The sequence below is a fragment of the Argopecten irradians genome, chromosome 14 (assembly GCF_041381155.1).
Source record: "Argopecten irradians isolate NY chromosome 14, Ai_NY, whole genome shotgun sequence".
In the NCBI taxonomy this organism is placed as follows: Eukaryota; Metazoa; Mollusca; class Bivalvia; order Pectinida; family Pectinidae; genus Argopecten; species Argopecten irradians.
This window is the reverse complement of record NC_091147.1, coordinates 5,226,732-5,245,345: the sequence shown is the minus strand read 5'-3', so window position 1 is coordinate 5,245,345 and position 18,614 is coordinate 5,226,732. Positions and strand designations below refer to the sequence as shown.

The 18,614-nt window shown below is 35.6% G+C and overlaps 1 protein-coding gene across 2 annotated transcripts; it reads left to right on the top strand.

The window, feature by feature from the left end:
- Positions 1 to 1,120: 1,120 nt before the first annotated feature.
- Positions 1,121 to 17,025, top strand: LOC138307692 (A disintegrin and metalloproteinase with thrombospondin motifs 15-like). 2 transcript variants are annotated; one of them, XM_069248527.1, is made up of 24 exons: positions 1,127 to 1,368; positions 3,079 to 3,139; positions 3,473 to 3,524; positions 4,059 to 4,314; positions 5,139 to 5,286; positions 5,952 to 6,127; positions 7,193 to 7,279; positions 7,523 to 7,623; positions 7,913 to 8,041; positions 8,433 to 8,549; positions 9,067 to 9,161; positions 9,666 to 9,745; positions 10,099 to 10,203; positions 10,889 to 11,046; positions 11,630 to 11,690; positions 12,058 to 12,196; positions 12,456 to 12,637; positions 12,860 to 12,980; positions 13,355 to 13,444; positions 13,740 to 13,909; positions 14,360 to 14,423; positions 14,887 to 14,970; positions 15,383 to 15,628; positions 16,926 to 17,025. In XM_069248527.1, the coding sequence occupies exons 1-24, from the start codon at positions 1,318 to 1,320 to the stop codon at positions 16,958 to 16,960; spliced, it is 2,808 nt and encodes a 935-aa protein (XP_069104628.1). In that variant the 5' UTR covers positions 1,127 to 1,317; the 3' UTR covers positions 16,961 to 17,025. The 2 variants fall into 2 exon arrangements, with proteins under 2 accessions (XP_069104629.1, XP_069104628.1); XM_069248528.1 differs by lacking the exon at positions 16,926 to 17,025 and having other exon boundaries at positions 1,121 to 1,368; positions 13,355 to 13,440; positions 15,383 to 15,562.
- The last annotated feature ends 1,589 nt before the right edge of the window (positions 17,026 to 18,614 follow it).

The window sequence follows — 18,614 nt, the reverse complement described above, 5'->3', positions numbered from 1 at the left end:
CCTCCACACTCTAGTTATAGCTATATATATGCCCCTCCATACTCTAGTTATAGCTATATATAGCCCTCCAACTCTAGTTATAGCTATATATCCCCCCTCCATATCAGTAGATAATTAGTAATACTCGCTGTGTTAGAGCCCTTATACCCCCTCCATACTCTAGTTATAGCTATAATAGCATCCACACTCTAGTTATAGCTATATATCGCCCCCTCCATAAACAGTAGATACATGTGATAATTACTCGCTGTTAAGCTTATTGCTGCTCATTGCAAGTGCTAGCGTATTATGTCAATAAAGTCTAATGTAAGCTTATTGTCGACAGCAGATATTTATATAAATTTTAACAAGTGTAAAAGTACATAATGTAAGCTTATTGTCGACAGCAGTTATTTATATAAATTTTAACAAGTGTAAAAGTACATAATGTAAGCTTATTGTCGACAGCAGTTATTTATATAAATTTTAACAAGTGTAAAAGTACATAATGTAAGCTTATTGTCGACAGCAGTTATTTATATAAAATTTTAACAAGTGTAAAAGTACATAATGTAAGCTTATTGTCGACAGCAGTTATTTATATAAATTTTAACAAGTGTAAAAGTACATAATGTAAGCTTATTGTCGACAGCAGTTATTTATATAAATTTTAACAAGTGCAAAAGTACATAATGTAAGCTTATTGTCGACAGCAGTTATTTATATAAATTTTAACAAGTGTAAAAGTACATAATGTAAGCTTATTGTCGACAGCAGTTATTTATATAAAATTTCAACAAGTGTAAAAGTACATAATGTAAGCTTATTGTCGACAGCAGATATTTATATAAATTTTACAAGTGTAAAAGTACATAATGTAAGCTTATTGTCGACAGCAGTTATTTATATAAATTTTCAACAAGTGTAAAAGTACATAATGTAAGCTTATTGTCGACAGCAGATATTAAGGAAAATTTTACAAGTGTAAAAGTACATAATGTAAGCTTATTGTCGACAGCAGATATTGATATAAAATTCTAACAGGTGTAAAAGTACATAACATAAGTGCGTAAAATCCGTGTCCTGTTGTTCCCTTATCAGTCATGCAGGTGACATCAGTACAATGTACTATAGTTATGCAATTTACAGCTATATTCATTCGTACTAAAGATAAGAGGTCTTAAGATTCCACTGAAAACTATGCTTTTTCTCACTGACCTACATTTCATTTTGTGCAAATGTATGTACGTCTGTATTAGATAGTCATCTGTTTGAGATTTTTTTTTGAAATCCATGTCCATGCTATACGACAGTGATCAGTGACCAGCCGGTTGGAACATGGCAGCCGTACAAAATGTCCAGGTCTGGATTGTGTGTCTAATCCTACAGGTAGATTGAGAAGCTGTCTACACGACAGTCTTTTACTTTATTTAGATTTTATGTGATCATGGTGTATTACATTTTCATAGGTTTTAATAGTAAACTGTATATCATGAAAATCTGCTTGTCCTATATTGCATGTAATGCGTTTCGTGCGTGATAGTATGGTTATTCGGGGGATAGGTGTATGTGTTTGGGGATGGGGCATGTTTATAAATTTAGAATGTCTATCGATAATGTGATGATTTTCAATGATACAAATTACACCAAATTTCCACAACATTCTCATTCTCCATGATTGAAATACATTAGAATATTGTTCTTTGTAGTCTACTTTAAACGAGATCTTTCAAAATTAACTTTTCAACAAAGACTACTACTCAGTGACAACTCTTTCCTTCAAGGACTTAGACACTAAGTACTTACATTTAGTGTATGTTTCAGTCAGATGACACTATAAATGTAGCTTCATATATAGCGCACGTTTAAAAAAAATACACACAACCCTCACCAGACACTCAGATAGTCACAATTTAAGTGAACATGAGGGAGTACGATAGGGGCGTAGGAAGGGGGGGGGGGGGCAGGGGGGAGGGGTGCATGTCTTCCCCCCCCCCCCCCCCCCCCGGGGGGGCAAACATGTCTTTTTGTCCCCCCATTTTCGCCGACTGAAATTTTCTAAAAATGCTCATTTGAAAGAAAAAAGGGTCCTCCTGCACATTTTTCGTACTTCATTCTAGAAAATTTTCCGCTGCGCGGCGCATTTCCTAAAACGTTCAAGCACATAATGTCAAACCTTAAATAGTAAAAATTCAATACACACAAACTAGACTAAAAATGTCCATCAAGGGATTCTATGTACTATTTAAAAAAATGTCTCTTAAAAGATCAATTTGTTTATGTCTTAGCGAGACAATTAATTCTTTTTTTATGTTACACAACAATGTGCCGATGGTGTGAAGCCGGTATATTCAGATCGAGTAGGGTTGCATAATGTTATGACGACACAATTATCATTTCTAAATGCAGGTAGCTTTAAATCGAAAAATTACCATGTTAAGAACGCTTTATATTCATTAAACTTTATCGTAAAACTCATCTCAGCCATTCTAAATCGTAATTTTTTTCCCGGGGGAGACCCCCGGACCCCCCTAACACCAAATTCTCGCGCCTTTGGGCGCTCGCAAATTCATCAAATGCATCGTAAAACTCATCTAAGCCATTCTAAATCGCAATTTTTTCCCCGGGGAGACCCCCGGACCCCCCTAACACCAAAATCTCGCGCTTTCGGGCGATCGCAAAATCATCAAAATACATAAAACTCATCCCGGGGGTCACCCTCAGACCCCTTATAAAACACCAAAATCTCGCGCCTTCGACGCTCACACGCTAATTTGGCCAATTTGCGTATTCGTTAATTTCCTTTTACCGACCCCACTGTCTATAAATGTGTACAAGGATTAAATTTAGTGATATATGAAAAATGTACATTAAGCATGTATTATATGGTTGGGAGTTGAATTAATCTCCTCCTGTAGGTGTGGCGGGGGATTGGGTTTACAAAATATTGAGGACCTTTGACCCCCATGACGTTTCATCTTCCTACGCCACTGACGATTTAATTGTCAAGAAATATGGTAAGAAAGTTAAAGTCTTGACATAAGTCATGATGAAATATTACTGGTGAAAATATGTTCACGTTTGATTCTGTATTCGTAGGCTACCATGTGCTTCGGACACCCACTGGAACCACATATTACTTCATTGAGGTTGAAAGACGGTAAATGTTATTCATTTCTATATTTCCCGCTAGAAATTTGCATTGATGCACGAGAAAAAATAAGTTTCAGGAGTATATTGACCAATATATGCATGCAATTGTGTTAATTTAAATTGCTTCTTTTATTTTCAATATCTAAATCACTTAGGACATCTCGAATGTGTTGTTGCTTAGAAATCACCGTTACGAGTAAAGATTATCTTATGAAAGTCTACTCTGAGGTTTTTTCTATTTATGTAGTCTAAAAGTAGTTTCTCTAATAAAAGCTATCTATTACCAAAATCCCTAACTCGTCACTACCAGTAATAACGTCTCCTAATTATCTAATTATAGCTGGATACACTGACTTCTGCTTAAGCACGGTACAGGACGTTCATGGCAAGGAGTAAGTAACATTTTGTCAATTTTATAAATATCATTTTGTATACATCTATGCTAATGTTGACCGATGTTGTAGTCAAGTGATCTTACTATAATTAGGTGACTTCAGTACATAACTGATAATACACAAACTAATGTTATAGTTAACTAGATATCATACAATATAGAAATGGGTATTTTAAGCAATTAAGCAATGGGAAATGATTGAATCAAATAGACTCTGAAAGACAGATCGTGAAAATTGATCCTCGAAGCAATGGGAAATGATCGTGTCACATAGACACTGAAAGACAGATCGTGAAAATTTAAAACCACTAAATCTCAACGTTGTCGTGTTATATGTTAAAACTCGTGAAGAGTTTGACTCGGATACATTTATATTACCAGTTATGAGGTATTTACAATTATAGGCATATAAATGATATACATCAAACTCACGACGTCAGTACACGAAGTCCTATAAAATTAATCAACCCACACTTAAGAAACGTAGTTGAAACTGCTGTCAATTCTTACCATTTTATTTACTTTTCGCTAGAAATGACCTTGATTTAGAGACTTTGCACAAACGCGCTATGGACCAAGAGGATGTTGAACTGATGGTACCAGCTTTCGGAGATGATTTGTACATAAGGACTAGACCCGTGTCGTCCCCTCTACACCCACTGGCCAAGGTGTTTATCACAAAGGGCGAGAATGAGGTGGAATGGACCGGCGAAAAACCAGACTGCTTCTTCATCGGAAATGTGACGTCACATAATGGAACAGCGGCTTTTTCACACTGCAACGGTTTAGTGAGTATAATACAGGGAACATTTTCTATAAGCACCGATTTATCAGGATAAATATCAGTGTTAAAAGTTTCCCTTAAAAATAATATATAGGACGTTGAAGCGAAAACTTGCACCATACACATAGATAATTTGCGAAATATTTAAGTTTATATTTATTTCAAAATTAGAAATTATGTATAGTGTTGAAAATGAAAAGACACCTAATAAAAGAGATAAGTCAATCAACAATCAACAAGCCTTTATCTAGCTTAGATAAGCCTTGTGCTTTGTGTATTACCATGGATGTAAAAGTGGTCACATATGTTTTGATCGTGTCCTGATAAGGGTTATTGTAACTGTCGTTTGGTCGTGTCCTGATACAGGGTTATATTAACTGTTGTTTGGTCGTGTCCTGATACAGGGTTATATTAACTGTCGTTTGGTAGTGTCCTGATACAGGGTTATTTTAACTGTCGTTTGATCGTGTCCTGATACAGGGTTATATTAACTGTCGTTTGGTCGTGTCCTGATACAGGGTTATATTAACTGTCGTTTGGTCGTGTCCTGATACAGGGTTATTTTAACTGTCGTTTGGTCGTGTCCTGATACAGGGTTATTTTAACTGTCGTTTGGTCGTGTCCTCGGTATCATTGATGTTTATTGTTTTATCATAAGGATACAGAGGAATTATCCTTGAATAATATGTACACGATACAACTCCCACTTCTATGAAATTGTAAATGACCAACAGTATACAAAATATACAGATGTAAAAATATTCACGGAGGTAGACTGACATTGTTGTATATCAATATGATATATACCTCCACGTGTTCTCTTACTAGAACGGACTGATAACAACCCCAACACACATATATAGAATCGACACTGTTCCGGGACACTCCCGATCTGTACAGAAACGACGCAACCAAGTCGGGACCATACTAATCTCCCGTAAACCCAACACTGCGGAACACAGGAGATTTGAGAGAGGTACGTAATACATATACTGTTTCCGTTCCTATTGACCCTTGATCTTTAGCAATTTCAGATGTCAATTAACCATTTCTCAGCTCAACGCATATGACAAATTGTGCTTCAATCCCAAGAGTAAGATTTTCTGGAGTCAACATGCCCTGGTTATGGCCTATAACAAAGGATAAGAATAACCTGTTATTTATTTCTCCTTGACGCTAACTTACTTTTGCCCTTGAATTAGCGTCTGTTTCTCTTCTTCCTCTTGTGTCAACGCTCTTGGTCTTGATCACTATTGGCGGATCGCCAGCCATCATCCAAACCGTCCGGGTACCGCACGTGACTTAACATGTTGTATTGTGTTTGTTATGGCATTGAAAAGGTACACATGCGTTTACGAGAACGAGACGTTGCTACATACTGTATGGAGATCTATTAATAAGGAAACACATTACACAAATGTCCGTATATTTTCTACACTTTAAAGCATTATTCTACGCGAGACCAGATTGAATCATGGGAGGTATAGCAAGTTAAACATGCTGTATTTGTTGATAGGGATTTGTGAATTGGCGCTTGTTATATTAAAAAAAAACTTGCATTGATATTCTGCTTTTTGACTCTCCAATCTCCAAAATCTATTGTATAAACACGATTTCAGTTTCATGTCTCATAAAATACAGACACGACAGTAGAAGGATATCAACCAATACAGTCTTCAGCTGTCCACCGGAGGTCGGTACCCTCCCATGACATCACGATCGAGAGTGCTGTGTTCACTGACGCTCCCTTCACCCAGTTGTTTGGTACAAACGACACCGCTAAACGGCTGGAGTTGTTAATGCTGAAGTACAGCATGGTCAGTATTGTAAACGAAGTTAATTAGAGAAAACGAGTGTATTAACTATTGTAATTATAAACACAGCGAAATATGTAGAGTTATTGCTGTCACGGAATTTCATGGTATCAGTAAAGCATTGATGTCAATATTTTTAAATTTTATCGGGGTATGATAAAAAATTGTTTGCAAACTGTGTGAATCCGCGTAGCGTATTCTCACAAAAGTTTGCAAACAATTTTTCTATCATACCCCGATAAAATTTAAAAAAATAGTGACATCAATACTTATTATTAAGTTTATACTCTATTTGATAAAATGAAGTATGTTTAAATGTAACATTATAGTGGTTTTTCAAGGGATCGTTTTTTTCCGAATCAATACGCAACGTCAATATCTCTTTTGTGACGTCACGATAACGTCGGGGTTTCGCGCCATTCTCGGATTTTTTTTTCATTGTGGTATGCAAAAAAATATTGGCCAATCAGAAAACCAGATTTGATATGAAAACAAAGAAAAATTAATTATATTGAATTGTAAAAACTTACTTGAGTACTTGAGTTTTATGTTTTAGAGATTTAACACAACATTCAGACTGATAACAATAAGATTTTTGTGTTACATATCCATAACATGCAAATTCTATTCAAGTTCATTCTGAAATGGGTATAAATAATTGTGTACAAATAAGATAATATTTATCAACTGACATTATTTGATCAATATTTTGACCCTGAAAACTTTGTTAGAGCGTTAGACTAGATTTTATACTATTGTTAGTGTTATGTTAAAGTTTGAAACGCATATGATAAAGCTTCAATTAGTGCATTCGTAATTTAGTGTTATATTTACAAAACGGCAATTGCAGAAAACCATGCTACGAATGAATGAAATAAAGTGTGCAATTACATGCAGATTGCATATGCTACAGTGCATATGTATATTGCTTGGTCACTGAGTTAAACAGTTTCAATTTGTGAAATCAAAATACTTAATATATAATTGATGTTTTATCGCTATACGGTGAATGTAAATATCAACGAATAATAGTCAAATATTTATCTTGCTCCGTTTGTTTTGTTTCAGGCACAAATGGAATGGTCTCGATCTGACATGCTTGGTTATAATATAACTATTCAGATAAAATATATCAACTTCTTTGAAACTAACCCCGTAAGCAACTTCAATTCTTTAAGAATTCGTTTCTATTTCTATTAGCAGAATTTAGGGATAACTTACACATATCTATACCTTTGAATATCCCAGTTATTTACATATTGGACTACTTGTATCCTTGATCGGCTTTATAACAACTAATGCATTTCTATGTTCTACTGTCATGAACATAAAACATTAAAAATATATAAATGAATTTATTACACAGTTGGTACAGAATTATACCTGAATTTATTACAGAGTTGGTACAGAGTGTCCGGTGACAAGTTTAGCGGTCTGCTGAGTAGCTTCTGTACGGGTACACAACATCTCCCCCACGACCACGTGTTCATGCACACTGGGTCTGTATCAATCTAGTGTGATAGCAATCCATTTTACGAAAGCCGCATTATTTAAAGGCTAAAGAAAATGGCCAGAGACAATACATTTCGGCAGATTATGGAAATATACGGTAATCTGTTATCATCTTGATGATATTGTTTTTATTAAACAAGCACAGATGTACATAAGAATCAATGGAAACCATTAATGAAATTAGCGCATATGATTAAAAAAATAATGTACAACTACATCAAAAATAAACAGTGCATTGGTGTTACATAGATATAGTTATGCCCCATGTGGTTTCAGGCATCACGGCACCAGTTTACTTGGCGTATCATACCAGTCCAGGATATGTCACCCTATCTACAGATGTGGTTTTGAAAGTAGCCGGGATATCATCACTTATATCGCAACAGCTCATGAACTTGGTCATGCGTAAGTTTAAGAAGATTTTCAAAAAAAGAATATAGAGACTGGACATATCGATATCCACGTGATGTTGGTCACTTTTTTAGGCTTCTCAAACATTGCCATAGTAAGCTTAATAATGGGAATTTAATCCACAACTCAGACGTGTGTCCCTAGTCATTTTATATCAGTTTGAGTTTGTTATTATTGGTGACAGGTCAATAAGTTTTATAATCTGAAGAGCTTATCAGTTCGCGACCTTATAAGAATACATTGGTGCGAATCCATTCCGGAAATAAATGAAAGACGTTTAAAAGGGATAAATACCGATACTATTTTTAATGAAATGCTGAAATGCTATATATATATGTATATATCCTAAAATAAGATTTCCTTTTTCAAATGTGTCATCCTCTAGGGTTGGAATGTACCACGATGTGGACAGGGGCTGCAAGGCACCAGATGTAGGAGTTATGGGATCGTATGGAGCAGGCTGGAGCTCGTGCAATAAAAGGGATATGGACACCTTCCTAAAGTAAGTTTATACTGTCGCGAACCCTTTAGATCCACCTTGTCTGCTAATGCAACTAAGCTTAGGTTAAAGCAATAAAAACATGTCTATCATACGGATGTAATATTGGTTTATATCATGCAATATGATGCTGTATTCCATGATTACATTGCGGTGTGACGTCATAGTGTCAACAAAAAGGCTGATTCTCGTTTGAGTGTGAAAGTCGTTTACAGATAGTGGGATATAGCTTCCAATGTGAAGGACGCAAATAGCGTGATTTTGTGATACATGTTCAAAATGGCGGGACTTATTTATTTAAAAATTCTAGTAATATCATTGAAGTACATGTATGATCATAACTGGCAAGGTCTGGGTAGTACCACATGATTTGATATTCGCGGGAAATATTCCTATCGTTCATAATATCAATTTAGGAGTGAGTCTTAGAATCTGTTATATTGCAATTCAGGATAAGGGCATGTTTCCTACGTGTACCTTTGGGGCTTCGATGATATAGGACCGTTTTGTTATGTTACAGTTCGGGACGCGCTTCCTGTTTATGGAGAGAGGATGTTCCGTCAACCAATGTCACTACAGCACTTCAGTCTGTCCACTTCAACGAGAAATTATTGGGTAATTTTAGTGTATGAACACCCATGTATGTCATTTCCCTCTGAGAAAACAGCTATATCAAGATAAAGAAAGCAACAGTCTGTGTGTGTTTAAATGTTGCTAATCAAGCTAGATTCCGCCTTCGAAGGGTTTATTGTGTTCAACTTTATCATAATGTCTCTCTCCTTTTTGGTCTTATTTTACTTTCTATTATGAATCCTATGTCATTTAATCTTGTTTGTTGTATGTATATCTTGATTAAGGGGCAAACTGCCTTGTTTAATTACAGTAAGGATTACCTTCTTGCCTCATATTTACTGTTCGAAATAGCTCGTATCCTACAGACATACGTCTGTAAGGATCCTGTATTACATATCATTGACATTTCTTTGACTCACATCTGTTAATGTTGGTAATACACCAATCTTTTCTAATTCACATTTAACGACATGTTTTAATGTTGGTAAATACACCAATCTTTTCTAATTCACATTTAACGACATGTTTACACCCTCTATACACAAGGTCAGCGTTATACCCCTGACGAGGTTTGTGAGATACTACACGGACCTGGATTTCGGTTCAGAAAGTATCCCAATTTAAATGTAAGTTATTCAAAACTGACGCCATATTAGAAAGTATCCCAATTTAAATGTAAGGTATTAAAAACTGACGCCATATTAGAAACTATCCGGATTTAAATGTAAGTTACTAACAACTGACGCCTTATTCCTTTTGTTTTTTATTTGTATATTCATGTGATGATGTACTTTGCATACTTTGATATGCAATTTTCACTCATGCTGATTCCGTTTTTCTTTCTTTTATCGACGTAATTACAGTTGGTTAGATTTGGCTAAAGGAGGGTAAGGTAAACTGGAGTTGAATCTTTTTGATAGTGTGATCCTTGTCTGTCTTAATATATATGTTTACAATGTCTTATCATTGGTATATTTAGGTGTGCCAGAAATTCACCTGCATAGACATGAATGCCGGTCCATTGTACGGTCGTATGTTCAAACATAACAACAATATCGCCGGCCAATACTGTGGCGATGGCAAGGTTAGTACATCTTAACATTAACTTATCGTAATGTCTATATAGTAATCAATGGCTAAGCACACAAGGACACAGTTGGTATCTTGGAAACCCCATGGTCATATATAATAGTAATGCAGTATCTTAATTTTCCATGTACTCCGAAGTTCAAATCTTACGATCTTTAACCCAATAGTATAAACGATAAAAATAATTAATATTGAGTTAGACGAATTCAGATTATTTGGAATGTTTCGTGTCCAAACACGGAAATAATACGGAATGATTAGCCAAGAGGGCGTTTATGAATTGTGATTCGTGTCTAGTTTGATTTGCAGTAAAATCTTCCTTTGTGTCATATATGTATGAAGACTACATTTCGAGGGCCCCTAATGACCACTTTCAACACAACTGAACCTGTATACAAAGACCACCTGACTATAAAGATCATTTGATTCCCTGAGCGATATTTATATGCCGACTTGACTAATTTCAAATTAAATGTATACATTACGGCTACTAGTTTGTTTTTGGGCTTCCAAAATGTTGTTCAACCTTCAATCGCTTATTAATGATAAATTAGAAATCAATATGAAAAGTTTTTTCATACAAGCATGACCGACATTAAATGATTTTTGTCATACAGTCAGACAGAAGTCTGAGAGTGAAGTTTCCAACTAGAAAATGTTTGTTTTTTTTTAAATTTCAGATATGTTTTAAAAATGCGTGCAGCACATGGGCGCACGCTAGAGAGTATAACCTGACGGTCAGGGCCGGAGGCTGGACAGACTGGACCGGCTGGGGACCATGCTCACGGACCTGTGGTACAGGACTGATGTACCGGACACGTAGCTGTACTAATCCAACGTACGTGTCTTACTCTTAGATACGTTCTGTAGATCTCATTCGTTAGACAAAAGTAAAGGCTAGATTAAGACAGATGTTAGTTACAACATGTACAGGAAAGGATAGAACTTAACCCTGACCAACACGCATATTTGTTCGAAGGCCGTCTCAATTTATTCGGATTTTAGCATTTAACATTTTTAATAGCTCATTCGAAAATTAAATTATTCAATTATCGTAGTTTATTTCTGATGTATGATTCAAATTTTTTGATGACTTCCACCTATAATTTAACAAACGCTATTCCTATAGATATATACGGTAAACCCCTTTATTTTCAGAAGATACAAATGTTCGCGTAGTTTTTCCAGAGAGGTCAAATACGAAATGGAATGTTTTGAGAATAATTGTACTCGTTCGCGAATATATTGAAATTAGTGAGAACGTGAATATAAAGTGATTTACCATACATATATGTATAGAATGATTTGTCCTCAAATACAACTTTTATCTGTACATGTAATCGGACGACACCATCGTAATAACCTAAATTGTAGATTTGATAAAGTTTTTTTTCAATAAGGTTTATTTTACATTTATCCAGTCCGAAGAACCACGCACCGTGCGAGGGAAATTCTTATCAGGCATCGATGTGCAGAACAATGGTAGGGACTAGCCGAACTATTCTGTATTACCAATTTTCATCATTAAGTTACTGAAATATCTAATTAAATATCTAATTGCAAAGAACGATTAATGAGCGCAAAATCGTGGCGATTTCATATGGCAAGTAATAGCTTTTAGGTTTAAATTTCCCAATGAGAAATCCATGATAGCTAAAAAATTGTCCGATTTCAATCTGCATTTGTATTTAAAAGTGTTTGGGTTAACTTTTTCGCAGAATCGGGTTAACTTAGTAGTGTGTCGACCCTCTCTAAGTGATGTCAGATTTATAGTTAATGGAAAATGGATACATACAATCTAAGTAACCTTTATGATAGACATATCATTAACGTGTCTTTGTCGTTCCAGCCGTGTAGCGATGATAGTGAGGACAAACAAACTCTGATAACACAAAGAGCCTCAGAGACGTGTGCTCGTCTGATCGCAGCCGGACACATAAACGGGTCCCGCCACCTAACCACCGGGGGTATATACAACAACGAAGCACGTGAGAACTTTTGTCAAATCAACAAAATCTTAATTATTTAAATAAGGTATATTACTTGCAATAAACAATATATTATCTTTTTTATTAAAAATAGCAAATGTGCACAAGGTTACCCTAAACCATGTGTATTGATTTCGCCCGGCATTACATTTGTGACAGCGATTAGTTTTGTCAGAATGATATTATATCGATCAGTTACCCGTACTCTCATCCTAACTTAAACAATACATTGCATGCTTCTGACTTTTGTAAATCGCAGTTCTTGGCCAGTGCGAGGTTCATTGTGACCCCATTACCGGATATAAGCCCCCTGCTTTCACCAGGTTTGGACCGATGCCGGACGGTACACCGTGTGATATTACGACTGAGAGTTTATGGGATAAGAATAATTGGCCGAGAAGGTCAGGCGTACATGGTCGCTGTCTTCAAGGCTTCTGTTTCGTAAGTCACATAGCGTGTTTAATTTGGACGTGTAACGAGAAAAATGCAATGCCTGTCATATTCAACTAAACGAAGACTAAAATTTCGAACATATGTCTCACAGCAGATGAATTGCAGAAGCAACTGTATTTCCCCTGTTTGTGACAGACATATTGTGCTAGGTAGTTTAAATAGCTTTGACGCTTAACTAGCTTTTTAATTTCGGTCTGTTTTTAAAACCAGAAATTCGACTGTGCAGGAGATCTTGATGGTGGCAAGGTTTTCGATGCATGTGGTGTTTGTGGAGGGGACAACTCTACTTGTCACTATTACATCGGAGAATTTACTGATGTCCTCGCAAAAGGTAGGCTAAACAATTGGTTGGTTGGTTGATCATGCTTACTGCCCCATTAATTGCTAATCATTTAAGGACGGTCTCCTGTACATTAATAGCTTTGCGGGGTTCGATGTCTTAATGTGCTGCGATATATTCATGTTTCCGAGTGATAGTGATACTATTGGCCTATTCAGAGTGCCATCCCATTGAAGTATACAACCGATGACACCTGACAGCATACGCAACCCGGTTATATTGTATTGACAACGAACGAACCAGTCGTTACATTCAGATAACAGATAAAGGATGATATGATCATAAACACATTCAGAATTTAGCGGTTGAAGACAAAATTTCTATTTACCATTTGCGAATCATTCATTTCTTTTAATGGTTTTCAGGTGAGCGGACGACCATAGCAGTCCTGCCGACTGGGGCCTACCACATTCAGTTCTGGGTGGAATACACCAAAACACATCAAACATTTGTGGGTAACTAACAACTGATTAATTACATAAATGTTCTTAAGATGTAAGCAAAAGAAGGAAAAAAAGAAAACCTTGCTGGGAATCTTATAAGGTGTCGAAGAGTGAGAAAGTTCCGGAATTATCAAGGATATTACTCTTTCTATGGGAACCTTGGTTTTAAAGCCAAATATTTCATTTTATCCAAATCCTTCTTTTCGTCTCCGCAATGTAGAAAGAAATAAAAGAAAAAGATAGAAAAAAAGATACACAGGGTTAAAAACTTAAATGAGTCTATGTGATGCTCCTGTAATTTCCTCAGAGATATGGAGCAAAGATAACCTCCCTATCCTGGCCAGTTACGTGCCTAGTAGCTGGATATTTGACGACAGAGCTAATCCAGTGGAATTTGATGATACGTTCTGGTATTTCTTATTTTACCGTCAATACCTGTATACCGAGGGTCCAATCACATCACCGGCTATCATCAAGGTAAGTAGTCTTTGTATTACATCATACACGATTGTACTTTGGTGTCCCTGTTCGTGATACCAAATATGAAAATATAGCCTTTATTGTGAAATCATTTTCTATCTTGTAAAATATTTCTTCCATGGATTAGGTTGGTTGGTTGGATATATTTAAGTCCTATTGACAGCCAGGGAAGGTTTACATAACCAGCATCCCGTGTTTGTAGTGTGTTATCTTTCTTATATGACACTCGTAATCGTAACGTATTCTATTTGTTAAAATCGTGCGTGTCTTTGGAGACTGTAATAAAACTAGATGAGAAGGTTAGACACTTTGTGTGTCCATTTATAAGCTTGACTTATTTCAGCCTTTTTTGACAATACTATAAAACATTATCGTCAGTACGATACACTGGATTAAATGTATTATGATAAATGTCGTACATAAATTATGTAACGGATTTGATTCCAGGCGTTCCAGCATCTCTCAAACCACACGATGGGGATCCACTACGCATACTCTGTACCTGTATCTGGTAACGTATTATATGTTTAGTTTGGTTCATTTTTTATAATACTATTAACAGACAGTGCCATTTAAGGACCGCCTCCAACGCGTGCATTGTGTGAATGCTGTATGTTGTTGGAGGCTGCGGTATATTTGTGTTGGGTCTTACTCTCCTTGTTATAGTGGCACCATTTCTTCAGTCCTATCTCATTGAACTATGCCGCTGACGACCACACCCGGTCATATTATACTAACAACGGACAAACCATTCACCAATCGTCCACGCTGTATGTAGAGCGCTAAGCAGGAGGAACAACTAACACTTGTATAGATAAAGGAGTGTCGGAGCATAGGGACAGAACCCAGAAGCTTGTTTTATATGTATACCATGTAAAGGTAATTCATTGAGGAACATTGCCTAATACAATAGAAATTGTAGGTACGAATGTTTGTGTTATAATGTAAATGAATGTTTAATGTTTTTACTCCAGTGTCGTCTTGTTCTGGGACGTGTCAGCATGGAGGAACATGGAACAAAACTCTGTGTGCATGCGAATGCCCCCCACACTTCTACGGTAATTCTGAAAACTTGAGTCATGTAAACTATATCACCTGTGTCGTTTAAACTATAACTCCATGAATATATAATACGTCATTGTACAGTATAACCTGCCTAAACGTGTTTGTTAAAGAGTGCCTGGTTAATGAGACAGACCACTTTTCTTTGGTCCCAACTGTATGGCTTGATGTATGATCTACAAAAATAACAAAACCAACCGTCTGTATAGATGATAGTATCCGTGTAAAATGGTATTATGCAAAGCTTTCAGTAATTGATCAAAGCGTTAGAACAACCATTCATCGAATACGTATGCATACTGAATACATAACATTAATTAGTGTAAATATGTCTTTTTATTAATCACAATTTTTCCCAATACAAAGCAGTACGTGAATTTCAAAATAATGTTACTTCAATTTCGCAAGGTCAAACGTGTAGCAGCAGATGTAACAAGTATTGTTTGAATGGGGCACCTTTGGACGAGCAGACCTGTCATTGTAGTTGTAACGAACGTCAAACAGGAGGAAACTGTCACTGTAAGGCCCAGTTTACAGGCAAGGAGTGCAAGGACTGTAAAACAACGACTGACTGTAATCAACATGGTGTGTTTAATACAACCACGTGTCAATGTGACTGTTCTCATGATTACACAGGACAAACATGCGATACAGGTAAGTTATACAATCAATACAACTAATTCCCAGTCACCTGTGAAAAATGGCAGGTCAGACACAACATGTCCAAGAGACTTAAAATACTCTAAAAAATAAAAATATTCTAAAATAGAAGAGACGGTATTTGTAGTATAAGTGTATGAGTTAGATACTAAAATAATTTTTAAAGTATCATGTGATTTTTATGCAATATGTTTTTACAGAAAACGGTTTGAAAATCGTTACTCACAATTCAACTCTTTACCACTTATGAGCTTGACTTTTACACGACGAAAAATACCTTAACCATCAGTATATGTTATCAAATGGCATAAATATCACTTTTTTGCAGAATTATATCACATTATGTCATAGACTATATTAATTGATTGTTCTTTTGAAATTTGGTATAAACAGTATATAATAAGGTTATACATATGTAATTCATTCAATTCAGACAAAAATGTAACATGGAAATATGAAAGGAAATATGCGGGAATGGATCTTCAAGGACCGTCGTGAATTTTTTTCCTAGTTCCTAGTTCCTTATTATATTATGTATTCGATTCCCTGATTACTTCACGGTTCTTACATTATTTAGGAACCGGGGTTACCTTAAATTTACACGGGCTCCATTATCATTATACCCTCATAACTTCAACAGAATAAAAATATATTTCTAATATTTTTAGTTTTTCAGGCAAATGAATCTGTTTTAGTCTCGAGAATCTTTAGCAACATTTTTTATATTTCGCGAACTGATTTTCCCCTTGATCGATTGTCTTTACAACAGAATCGCCGCACGTGTTTTATTATCATTACACACTGATAATGATAATATAAGAAAGCGTGGTGATTGAGTCGATGTCAGTGCAAATTGTAAATGTATCCATGTATAAATATTTGTGGTGTGGTTGTTTTCAGTTTTTTTTATTTCTTCTTATATTGTAATGAGCATTGCCAAATATGCATGATATATTTGAAATGGAAATGTAACCTTGAATATTACAACGTAGAGATATGTGAAGGTATTGAAGGTATAAAAGAGAGAAGATTCTGTTTGATCCTGTTACATAAATCTCGATGAACATTGTCGAACTCGTCGTCTATTCGCATGTTTCAAAGTTGATGTTGGAAGTGTCGTTATTATGACGTCATTATATTCTCATTGTTCATTAAATTTGAGGGAAGCCTCTTTCAATTAGTTTTATTTCTATTATCATAGCTAGGGATTCAATATCCCATCAATCTAGATCAATGTTTATCTAATGCGATAGATAACGTTGACGATAATTTTATTTCTGTTTGTTTGTAGTTGTTGCAAAACTTCAAGGCCCGTTGGTTGGATGAGTAATCAGAGTTGGCATGGGCTCGCTGTTCACTCGGACAAAAATGAATTAAATTTCTTTAAAATCGAGGTTGTCTTGTCATATATTAGAAATTTGTCTGTCCATTGAGATTAACACCAACATATATCCATTTGTATCTGACATGTGAAGCGTACTATCCACTTATCCTACTATACACTTCATATTTGATTTTGGACTCTATTTCGCTTCCCATCCCCATCCCCGAGAAAAAATAAAGTTAAAAACAATACTTAAAATAGGAATTACAAACAAAGCAAAGACAAATATAACAAACATACTCACGGTACAATGTATGTAAAGCAAAAAAATCGAAACCAAAGAACAACAAAGAAGAAATTATATAAATACATTTCTCTCACGAACATGATTATTGGTATATATTTTGTCTTATACGAAATGACGATTTTACTTGTAGGACAAAGGTTGATATCTTGTGATATAACCAGCACCGTTTTCACCAGTTACCTTTATCGAGGAGGAATGATTGTACATTATACACAATTACACTCATCATTTCAAAACTTAATCCATATCTGATATCAAGAATAGATTCTTTATCAAGTAAGCACAGCGTTTTACCAATCTGATACTAGTATTGCAAACTGTTTTGTTAGGTTGTAAACCTTGGTAAACATTTGATTCTTCAAGGTCACCATAGCATCTTAATCAAAGGGTAACAATTGATAAATCATCAGGTGTATAAACGGCTTAATAAGAACAGAAACTAGTCTATCACTTACAGACTATGATCTGTCGTCTCGGCCGCCAGGTAACATACCCAACACCTTTCGCACAGATGAAAACGCTTATCTTTAGGCCAAATGTGTGGCTGTGTCAAGGACGTAAAAAATGTAATATTTAGTTGTTGATTATTATTAATTGGGTTAGGAGGTACAATTTTTATATCCTTCCTGTCAGAGCTCAAATTAACATTAATGTTGCTGCCACCTTGATGAGAGACCAAGAAATCAATATTACAAGTTAACATGGAGATAAGCAGCCTACCGAAACATAGACATTCACACATGTATATAGCGGAGATGACATTAGCGGCAAGATTCAATGGGATAACACTATAAAAAGGGTTCCACTCAGTCTAACAAAACTTATATAAATACATAGGTACATAGATTTATTATGACAACATACATGTAAACATATACAGGATTTTTTTATAATCCTATAATAGTCAGCTGTTAGAAATTCACGGATTTATTTCTCTAGTGTATAAATACTTTTGTGGCTGATTTTTCTAATGTGAATCGAGTTCGTATTCAAATTGTTTAATTGTCTGGAGTGAACGACATTTGATGGGAGACTGTTCCAAGTATTCACAACTCTATGGATGAACGAGTGTTCTCTCACGCACAGCCTTAAATGTTCTTTGCACAATTTTCAAATCATGTCCACGGGTACTTGATCCTTGGGTGGTTGGAAACAAATCTGCGACTTCCTTATTTTCCAGAAATTGTTTTGACATTTCAATCATATTCCCTCATGACCGCCTGTATACTATCGTTTGAAGTTGGAGTTTACGCAAACGTTCTGTATATGATAAAGCTGAGAGACCTGGCACTTGCTTTGTTGCTCGATGTTGAACGTTTTCTATTGTTGTAACATGCCTTTTCAAATAC

What these genes read in the sequence shown, in the direction of transcription:
- LOC138307692 (XM_069248527.1), top strand. Translation starts at nt 1,318, where the DNA reads ATGGCAGCCGTACAAAATGTCCAGGTCTGGATTGTGTGTCTAATCCTA. An exon ending in TTCATTGAGGTTGAAAGACG is followed by an intron (nt 3,140 to 3,472) that starts GTAAATGTTATT and finishes ATCTAATTATAG; the next exon opens with CTGGATACACTGACTTCTGC. An exon ending in CAGGACGTTCATGGCAAGGA is followed by an intron (nt 3,525 to 4,058) that starts GTAAGTAACATT and finishes ACTTTTCGCTAG; the next exon opens with AAATGACCTTGATTTAGAGA.